This window comes from Catharus ustulatus, chromosome 22 (genome assembly GCF_009819885.2).
Source record: "Catharus ustulatus isolate bCatUst1 chromosome 22, bCatUst1.pri.v2, whole genome shotgun sequence".
Classification (NCBI taxonomy): Eukaryota; Metazoa; Chordata; class Aves; order Passeriformes; family Turdidae; genus Catharus; species Catharus ustulatus.
The window spans coordinates 10980780-10991599 of record NC_046242.1 but is presented as its reverse complement, the minus strand read 5'-3'; the positions used below and the strand labels follow the sequence as shown (position 1 = coordinate 10991599).

Here is a 10820-nt window from a genome sequence, read left to right as displayed (position 1 = left end):
CGCACGGAAGGGGAGGAAGGCCGATAACGGGGGGCCACAAAATGGAGTCGCGCGCTGCGCTGCTACTTACATAACGCGACCTCTCACCCCCCCCGCACCGGCGGGGCGGGGCGAAGCGAGGCGGCGCAATTGACCGGCCGCTCGACCAATCTGCAGCTGGCAGAGCGGGCGTCCAGCCAATAGACTGTCGGCACTGCGGCGTGGGGGGTGGGTGCTGTGGGGCGGGGCGGCAGGGTCGGGGCGCGCGCGCGGGGCCGGTCCCGCCGCCCGCCGTGAGGGGGAGCGGAATCTCCCGCCATTTTTCAACCGTCCCGCCCGGGCCTCGCCGGGTCTCGCCATGGCGCCGCTACTCGGCCGCAAGCCGTTCCCACTGGCTAAGCCATTGCCGCCGGGGGAGCCGGGCGAGCGGTTCGTCATCCCCCACACGCAGGAGGCCTTCCGCACCCGCGAGTATCCGCCACACCGGGGGCGCAGGGGGGCTGGGGTGGGTCCCGGGGCTGTGGAGCTGAACAAAGCGGTGGTGGGGCCGGGCGGGGAGCGGGACCGTGAGGAGAGCGCGGCGGACGCTGCCGCAGGGTCGTTGTTCCCTGAAGAGTTGTGGAGCCTGTTCCAGGCGGGCGGGGGAAGCGGGACAGCAAGCTCCGCGTGGCTGGAGCGGGCCGGGAGCGGAACTAACAGGGACCGGGGACCGTCCAAGTGGGCTGCGAGAGCAATTCAGGCACTCCTGGAGCGGTTGCGGACATTGGGGTTCCGCGGGCAAGGAGCGCACTGACACTGGAGGCTTCCGCAGTCCTTAATTAAACAGCAGCAGCAGCTTTCGCTGTGTGCATCTCAGGCTTTCGTTCTGTGATAAATTTGATCTGAACGTATCTCTTCCTGGGCTGTTTTTGCACAAAAGCCTATTTTTAAAATTTCCCCCCCGCTGCGTGTGACGACCCTTGAACGCAGGAAGTGGCCGTGGTCCAGGCAGGTGACTGACAGAGCTGCGCGGCAGCAGAGCCGCTGTCCGAGCCCGCAGCAAGGCTGAAGGGGCAGGACGCTGTAACCTGCAGACTTAGCTGCTTCAGAAGGCTGGGTGATGTTATAAAAATCAGGATCTGAGTTGAGAACTAAGGAAGGGCTCTAAGTGAGAGGAAATGCATGGATATAGGAAGGTGATGTGAGCAGTGTGGAAGACAAAGGGGCTCCAGAACTTCCACAGCCCCTGTGCTGAACAGTGTCTTGTTTCTGCAGTGAGCAGAACAGGCAGAAGAAGCCCCTAGGAAGGATTAGGTGGCTTTTGAAGAGGAAATGTATGTCTTGAGTGCAGGTAGGCATTGTTAATTCACTCAGCTCAGTAGAATGAGATTAGGTACAGTGTTGGAGACTTGCTTTTTAACTGCGTTTCAAGTAAAAACATTCAGTCTGTGACATCAACCTGCTCATTTGGTGTGTACAAACTGAAAGTAGCTCAGTCATCCACCTGGCAGTTTTTCCCTTGTGAGGAATGATCAGTGATCAAAAAGAGTATAAGCCTAAATACTACTTTTATAAAAAAAGATGCATCTTTAAGGGTCATCTGCCTTGTTGGAACAGCACATGGGAGTTCTGGGGCTCCTTCTGAGAGCATCTTTTTGTTGGGTGGCTCTTGTGGATCTCGTGAGTAGGTGGAGGACGTGTTTGTTCAAACACTTGGGTGGTATTAAAATTAAGGGGAATAAAAGACAGTTTCTCATTCTGAGAGGAGAGGGTGTTAGCTGTAGGATCAGAAGGAAGGAAGAAACCAAGGCAAGCACTGAGGTTCTGGAAAGATGCTCTTGGAGGAAGTACTTCATGGGGTGCTGTGGAAGGCAGCCTAGCATGTTCTAGAAAGTTCATGTTAGCAGACAGACGTCATGAGGCTATAAAGAGAAACCAAGCAATGCTGGGTTTCTACTTTGTCTTGTTGACTATGTATAATATATGTTAGGCCAAAAGTGGAACAGAAAATTGCAAATGAGCCAGTGAGCTGGAGGGAGATGTTACCCAAGGAAGACTTGGAGGTGTGTTTTGGCCACTTCTGTTTATCCTAGATAGTGTTGAGGAGGAATTGCTCTGGAAGATGGGAAGGGCCTATTGATAGTGTACCAGGAGGTACCTGAATCTTTACTCAGTGTTATTTATGCCAAGACCAGACAGAATATATTTTCCTGAATTGTTTTCTGTCTTGGAAAATTATTGATCAGCTCTTTCCCTAAAGGCTGTGTAAGTTTCTACTGCATAGCTACGAGTGAGGCATTTGAAAGACATCAAAAGTTCTTAAAGCTTTTTTTTTTGTTACAATTTGCAGCTGCTGCAGATTGGGTTGCACAAAAAATGGATGTTGTGGTAGTGTGCATGAGGAGAGACATCTACCACTTGGGTGTGTGTTGTAGAAGTGTTTGCCCGCCGTAGGAGTGGAATAAGCTGGTCAGCAGAGCTCAGGTGTTTATTTGGGCCTCTTTTCCTTTGCAGCTTTATGTGGCTTCCTTTGACTGCCAAATCCTGCAAAAACCTTCTAAGAGAAGTCTTGCTGTGTGAGCCCTTTGCATCCTGGCAAAGCCTCGGGCCCTGCTAATCGTGTGGGTGTGGGCCTGGCAGATCATGGGGCAGCCAGGGATAGACTCGTTCCTACATGAGCTCAGTGGGGTCTCCTTTGAGCAGGAAAAGGCTTTGGATGTGTATGGTCCTGTCACTAGTGAAGTGGGTGCTGAGCATTTGCAGTCTCCTGAATATGCAATGTGTACCCTGGTGAAGAGTCAGCTCAGCTGTGGGCATGTGGGTCTGCCACAGCATGGTTTGGAAAACTGCTGTTGGATCAGGAGAGATGCTGGGTTCAGAGAACTCAGCCAGACTGGGCTGTTCCAGGCAAAGCTTTCCCTCAGCTTCCAGTGCATGGTTTTGGGCAGCTGTATTGTCTCCTCTCTGGATAAAAGCCTGCTGTTTTTCTTTAGTTAATACTTCTATATGGTATCAGTGCAAGGAAGAAGAGGGGTTAAGCTGGGTTTGGCAGGTTAAAGGCTGCTGTTAAATCCTCGCATGTGATGCTGCCCAGACAAACTCTGACTGGAAGATGGCAGCACCAAGGTACTGTTGTGTCACATTCTCCAATTGCAGGAGAACTTTGCCACACATCCAGGGAGTAACACCTTATAAATGTATCCCCTTTTCTGGAAAGTTTACTTTCTTGTCTAATATAAATGCAAACAATTCAGATTGAGTAACTTTTTTTAAAATTGATACTAGTGCTCTCCCAAAAATTACTAATTGAGGAAGAAGTAAACTTTATTCCCTCAACAGTTGTTTTGTCCAGTGGTTAGCTTGGTTGCTTCTAAACATCTTTCTTTAAAAGAGTCCCTTTTTTCTTTTTTTACTGTAATTTTGTTTGTACTTTTATTTTGCTACCTTTCAACATTGGATAATCTGCAGTGGGATGCAAACAGATGTGATGTATTATCAGCTACGCAGTGGGTAGTCAGGTGTTTCATTTAATATACATGTTTTTCATAACTTTTTGGGCAGTGTTCACAAGTAGCTTCTGTCCAGGGTTTTGTTATTTATTCTTGTGTTGGGAATTTTTCGCAGTGGAGGCTCCAGTGAGTAGAGATGGGTTGGTTATGGCATACTAGGGACATGATGACTTGCAGTCCTGGATCAGACCTGCTGAACAATCTGAAATTTCTTGTGTTTGTTTCCAGTTTTAATGGAGAAATAAAACAGTGTTTATTTAGTGGAAAGTTTGAGCTATAGTAAGTAAACTTTGCAGAAACATCCTCCTGTGTTTTGGCTTTGTGCTGGCTCCAGGAACTCAAAGCAGAACCTGACCTGGAGGTCTTGGCAGAGTACGAAGGCAGGGTCAGCACTGTGGGAGAAGTCTGGAGCCCTGGGTAAGGAGTGTATCCAAGGTCATTGTTAAATGAGCTGACCAGCTGGAGATGGAATTAAACTGCATGGAAGAGGCAGATCTGAGCTGAACAGGGAATGGCCATATCTGTCACTTCTAAGTTCCAGACTGGTCTGGGAAATGTGGGTCCTAATATGGTGAGGTTAAGCGTGTTCTCATAGGTGTGTACAAGGAGGGGAGCACTCATAGGGAGAAGTCTCTTGGATCTCCCTGCTGATATGAGAAATGATGTTTGGGGAAAAAAATGTGTCGGTCAATTACTCCACAGATACACAGAAAGAAACCAAGGGAGAATGCAGAGGGATTGCTGGATGAAGCTGGAGATGACTGCTGCTCCTGCACTTAAGCTCCTGTCTACTGTGAGGATTGGATTTGGTTTTAATGCTATTCTTTGTGGGAATGGCACAGGAATAAAGAGTATTATGGTCACAACTTATTCAGTGACTCACTTTAATAAGTGATTATTTATCATTGAATCATAGAATCTTAGAATGGTTTGGTTGGCAGGGATCTTAAAGCTCATCTTGTTCCACTCCTTTGTCCCGTGGGCAGGGACGGCTTTCACTAGACCAGGTTGCTCTAAGACCTGTCCAACCTGGCCCCGGAGATGGGGCAGCACAGCTACTCTGGGCAACCCCTGTCAGTCCCAAGTTGCTGTAAATTCAAAGAGGATTCCTGCTTTCTTGTTTGATTTTATTTATTTTTTCTCTCCTAGCTCAGCATCACTACAACAGTCATCACAGTGATATTCCTGGGCTGGTTGGTGGGGCTTTGCAGCTCCCTGTGAGCTGTGATTTTTTTTCCTTGGCTCTCCTCCAACACAGTGATCACATTTCCTGCCCCTGAACCATACAACCTCTTGTTCCTGTGAAAAATTTAGCATCTTTTAAACCCCAAGGAGCGTAAGAATGGGCCAGAGGGCTCAGATCGTAGTGGGGTGATGACTTGTCAGGTCTGTTCTTCTGCTGCTGAGGAGCAGGAGACTCCACAAGCAGGACAAGCTGGGATTTTTGTTGGATTTTGCAATGTGTTCCAGGAAAAGGAAATACTGTGGCAGACTTTTTCTGGAGTTGAATCTGTTCCTGGTTAATATCCTGTACCTTGCCACTCTACAAGTTACCTGTACATCAAGACCTATAATGCAGCTACTGTACTTTGTTATGCTTTACACTGGAGCTTTGAGGAAACATGTAAGAAAATTTGCCTTGCTGGAGTTTTAGTTCCTAATAGGAGTCTTTAAAAAGGAAAAAAATAGGTTGGTCATGCTAAAACGTTCTTGAATGACAGAACGTTTGAGACATGCTGACTGCTTACTGTGGCTGGTGGCTCTACCTGAGCAAGAGTGTAGAGTAGTCTGCTGTTCCCACAAGACTCTGTGGCAGTGGGCTGAGCTGTGGCTGTACCCATTGTGCCTTATGCTTCATGCTGGCTTTGCCACTGGAGAGCATATGCAGGAGAAGCAAAAGACGCTTTTCTTGCTTCTCTTAGAATTTCTCCTCTTAACTTCCCATTAGAAGGCATGTGGCAACTTGATCACGGGGCAGTTGGTGTGGATTTACACCATGCTGGTAATTGTGCCTGTGCATCTTCTGTCCTAGTTAGAATCTTCTGTGAAGTAGCTGCTGTGAATCTTCTTATCTTCTGTGAAGTAGCTGCTCTGTTTGCCCTGACCATTAATTACTACTGAGGTGGAGCAGGGAGATCAGCCAAAGATGCTCACAGCAGAGTAGCTAGTGCTCTCTGCACCCTAGTGACTTGCCCAGGTACCCTTTAATCATGTAATTCCAAGTGGAATAACATAACCTTGAGGCAGGTTGTGACACAGGAGTGTTGGCACCTGAAGGGAGCCAACAAGAAAGACAGAGAGGGACGTTTTACAGGAGCATAAAGTGACAGGACAAGTGGGAATGGTTTAAAATTAAAAAAAGAGTAGGTTTGGATTAGTATAGGAAGAAGTTCTTTGCTGTGTGGATGATGAGCCCCAGGCACAGGTTGTCCAGAGAAGCTGTGGAAGTGTTCAAGGCCAGGTTGGACAGGGCTTGGAGCAGCCTAGTCTAGACCCTGCCTGTGACAAGGGGGTGGAACAAGATGGACTTTATTGTCCCTTCTGACCCAAACCATTCTGGGGTTCTGTGATTCCCTGAAGCAGGTGATGTAGTTGATGAGAGAGATCCTCATGTTGGAATGCAAAAGGATGCTCGTGTTGGAAACCAGAGGAAAAAATGGCCTTTCTAGGGGTTTCAGTTTCAAATGGTTTAGGTTGCTTTTTGTTTTGTGGTTTTTTTTTCCCAAAAGATTGGGTGTAATGGGTAGCCTGGTAATTTGCATCTGGATTTTGTAGCACCACTATAAGGCATCATAGTAGCAGTGCTACAACAGTTATTGTCAGGAATTTAGCAGCAATCCATGCTGTACTTCCTGCACATGCCTGTGACATTGATTGTACTCTTTTCCAATGTATCAGACTGAAGAAGCTGAAAAGTAAGTTAGCAATACTGTGAAACTTTCAGCCATTTGTGTTCTCCTTGTGCAGTGCAGCTGAGCTATTGGTGATGTGGAGCCTTCTGTGCCAGGATGAGCAGGACAGGCATTTTGGCCTCAGAAAGCACCAACACATTGGGTTTTACCACAGCATCCTCACTGTAGTCACAGGGTTAGGCTGTACTGAGGTTCTTCTTAGCCTTTGTAAACTCCAGTCATAGGAGTTGAATTAAATTTTACTTTTTTGTGCTATGGTGATTGTACTCTCCACTGCATAAATCCTGTTTTCCTGAGCTGCCACTCGTACAGAGAATACGAAGCACGTTTAGAGCGATACAGCGAGCGGATCTGGACATGCAAGAGCACAGGAAGCAGCCAGCTGACACACAAGGAGGCTTGGGAGGAGGAGCAGGAGGTTGCTGAGCTGTAAGTACCAGAGGAGACATGGGTTTGTGCCTTTCTTTAAGTGTTGGGGTGTAAGAGTGGGCTTGGGAATGTGTGGCTAGTTTGAGGTGAGGTAAGGAGCTTTAAGGAGATCTGGGCATTCTGGAGTTGAAGGCAAATTAAATCCAAATTTTACACCATCACTAATGCAATTGCATAATTATTTAGTACTGTATCTTGGTATTACTTGAACCAAAATAGTTGAACATATGGCACTTGGCATATTTTAAAGCTCCTGGAGTATTGAGGATATTTTAGTGGAAAAAATAACAAATCTTGAATGATGTAAAGTCAAAACAGAATAAAAAGAGTTGGTGGAAGTGTTTGAGATCAAACAGGTCCACACCTGTAATTATTTCTTCCAAATCTGCAATAGAGTTGTTGTACTGAATAAAAAAAGGTTGTGAGATTTTGGGGAATCTGCTCTACTTGAAATAGCAACAGTCCTTGCTCTGTGCAGATTGTGTTCCTCTGAGCTGCTGTGGCCCCGAGTTCCTCTAGCCCACAGGAATCCTTGGATAAGATCTAGCATGGCTCTTGTCATAGAAGTGAATTTTCTGTAAAGGTTCAAGTCCTTGTCTCAACCAACACATATAATTTACTGTGTGATTACTGAATTGTAGGAATTATGCCAAACAAGTGACATATTTCTCCATTCTGTCAACTGATCACTTGGACTTCTGTGACTTTTTTCTCCCTGGATATAAACTGTGGAGAATGTCCACCTAAGAGGTGGCATTTTCTGCTGCCTCTGTTTTCTAACTCTCATGTTTCTGATCATTTGGCAAAGAGTTCACAGCTTTCTCCTAAGGAGAAATTCACCATCATTTGTGGTTAATCACAACCTTGAAGCCAACAAATAAGAAACCCATTTGCTAATCGTTCTGATTTCTTTGAGAGAAAGAAAGAACTGCTGCCTTCAGGCTTTGCTCCTTGGTATTCTTGTTTGAGAGGATAGGGGCAGTGCAGAGGCAGCTCCATGAACTTAAAATCCTGAGTCAAAACCCAGTGGTCTACTGCTACTTTCTTTTGGTTATCTGTGTTGAATTGATTGACCGGTTCTGGAAACATTAAGAAATGTCAGTGAAATAGAAATGGGAGATTGAATTTCTCAATAACAAATTTATCTATAGTCTCACTAAGTTGGGGGAGGGGGGAGAAAGATTCTGTGAAATGAGATTTTGGTCTTGTCTCTTTGAAATGGGATGAAAAGCTTCCCAGGCAGTTTGTCTGCTTTAATACCTGACACTAAGCTGGATAAAAAAGTTCATTTAGACAGGTTACTAAAGAGATAAATTTGCTTATGGCAGTTGTAATGCGGCACATATAGCTGAGGGTTCTCAGCCACAGATCTTGGAGTCTGGGAAGCTGGAAGTGCTTTGGAAAAAATGGAATATTTTTTTTCCTCCTTATGGCAACTTGAAACGGACTTTACTTTTTAGCCAGAAGGCTTTATGCAATGTATTCCTTAGTGCCCCTGTCAACTACCTGAGGTCAGCTTTTAGAAGGCAAGTAAATGCCACAGTCCTTTCTTTTCTTTGAATGGAAAAGTTTGAAGATCATGACGTGAATCGCAAGATATGTTTCTTTGGCAAGATAATTTGATTGTGTAAACCTGTCCCTGTCTTTACTGTACTGTCAGCCTGTTGGGGGAGAGGGAAATGCTGAATCTTCATCAGAATGGTGGTGTTATTGGAAACAAACATTTTAAAGTAACAAGCCCCAGGGTAATTGCTTCATCTTGATCTATGTTTAATATCTAATAGAGAAACGGTAATAACATCATGAAAGGGTTCACACTCAGTGTTGCTCTTCCTGAGTGTTTACAGTATTCCTTCTGGGATACAGGACAATTGGGATTTTCATGCCAGCTAACACCTGGGGGAGCGCTGGAGGAAGGGAGTGGAGCAAAAACCCTTGTATGTTTGCATAGTAATGGAGCATCTGCCTCAAACATTGTCCTGGCTGATAACAGGAATTCCTGGAATTGGGAAATGTGAGGGTACTTTGCATTTGGGCTCTTATTCCCTGAATAATGAGAACTTCTGTGCTTGCTCAGCTTGAAGGAGGAGTTCCCTATCTGGTATGAGAAACTGGTCCTGGAAATAGTCCACCACAACACCGTGTCACTGGAAAAGTTGGTGGATGCAGCATGGTTGGAGATCATGACCAAATTCGCAGTGGGAGAAGAGTGTGACTTTGAGGTAAGGATATGTTTTCCATTTTATCCCATTTTATGCTTCTGCATAGGGCTAATTCTAGATAGCTAAAGAGGCAGTAGATGGGAAGAATAACCCAAGTTACTAGAAGCATGTGAAAATTTCTTCTGTGGAGAATCTCAGTGACAGCACCTGGAAAATGGCTTTGTGGTTCAGCCATACTTCTGGTGGAAGATACTCCTATCCATGGCAAGGATTTGGAACTGGATGATCTTTAAGGGCCCTCAAACTCAAACCATTCCAGGATCCTGGAATAATAGCAAGAGAAAAATGACTGATATATGTGTGTGCATGGGAAACAGATCAAATTGGTATACTGCTTAACTGTGGGATGATCTGTTTATATATAAATACATTATTTAATTAGAAGAAATTAAAAATAATCATCTGTCATAATCTTTTCACCTGTCACAGTGCCAGAAGGAGCAGTAGTCGGAAACAAATGGAGCTTGAAGTCAAAGCTTCAAAATCTCTAAAAAGGCCCTAAAGATTTGAAAATTCCCTCCAAATCTGGGAATGTTGATGAAAACTCAAAACTTTTTGAAAATATGGAGGAGTTAATGTTGTGTGTGAGCAATGTTTAGGATGTAGTCTCTAAACTGGGTTTGCTGAGAACACACCTGCACCTTGTGCACTACTGAGGAAGCAGCACTGGAAAACACTGTGGGTTGGGAGTTTTGCTTTAGGTTGTCTAAGCTGGTATTTTTCCCTTCCTCATAGTGTTAAAGCCCAGTAGCTCACCTGTCTTGTTCAGGTTTAGTCTTCTCCAATATTTCTATGCAGGTTGGTAAGGAGAAAATGTTGCCTGTAAAAGTTGTGAAAATACATCCCCTGGAAAAAGTTGATGAAGAGGCCTCAGAAAAGAAATCTGATGGAGCCTGTGATTCTCCGTCGAGTGACAAGGAGAACTCCAGCCAGGCAGCCCAGGACAACCAGAAGGAAGCTATGCTGAAGGAGGATGACAGCAGAAGGGATAGTATAAGTAAGTAGAGAGACAGCACAGCAGTAGGTAGCACCTGGCAGTGAGTGTTGGAGTTTGTGTACATCTTGGGGCTGGGCTGTGAATGTCTAAACAGTGTTATGGGGTGAAAATCCAGAAGTTGTCCTTGTTAGTGGTGAATTTTTGGGGCATCAGTGCTGTTGGCTTTCATCTGTTCTTGCCTGATTTAAAGCAGAATATGTGCTGTCATTCTAAGGTGTAATACCAAAAGCAATGCATGAAATGTATAGATGTCTAAAGTATAACAAGTGTATTTAAAAAAAATGAGGTGAACAGCAAAGGGTCATTCAGAATTACGAAGTTCTGGTGTGATCTTCATCCTCAGAGGAAACCTCCTTAGTTAAAAGTGTATTCTTTTGGAGACAGAGACAAGCTCTAATTCTTTGTCCCTGAGTATTATAAAAAATAAGTGTTTTTTTTTAATTTTTAGTTTATTCTCTCTCCAGTTTTCATATGATGAGACAAAATAATTTCTGTTTCCTAAGAGTTCAAAATAAAACATCCTTTGAAACCTTATTCCTCTTTCATATTTCTGCTCTTCCATGATGCAGAGCTAGGTAGTGGTGTCCAAGGCTTTTCTTGACTCTGAGGAAGTATTGTTGAAAAGAAAACAAAATGAGGTTCCATCCAAACACATTAAGTTTATCCTGTGTGATTTCTTAAAATGAAATAATAAGATTCTTTAAAACAGATTGCAAAGAACGTTTTCGAACCAACCAACCCCAATCCATTGTTACAACAATGTAGTTCTAACCTGGAGAGCTTTATTTTAAAG

General features: G+C 44.8%; 1 protein-coding gene across 1 annotated transcript in view; it reads left to right on the top strand.

The window, feature by feature from the left end:
* The first annotated feature begins 236 nt into the window (after window positions 1-236).
* BAZ1B (bromodomain adjacent to zinc finger domain 1B) overlaps window positions 237-10820 on the top strand; it is a 43613-nt gene continuing 33029 nt past the window's right edge. Inside the window, exons 1-4 of the mRNA XM_033077981.1 lie at window positions 237-450; window positions 6692-6808; window positions 8886-9030; window positions 9829-10027. Coding sequence (XP_032933872.1) covers window positions 338-450; window positions 6692-6808; window positions 8886-9030; window positions 9829-10027 — 574 coding nt within the window. The 5' untranslated portion in view covers window positions 237-337. The remainder of the gene's footprint in view (window positions 451-6691; window positions 6809-8885; window positions 9031-9828; window positions 10028-10820) is intronic.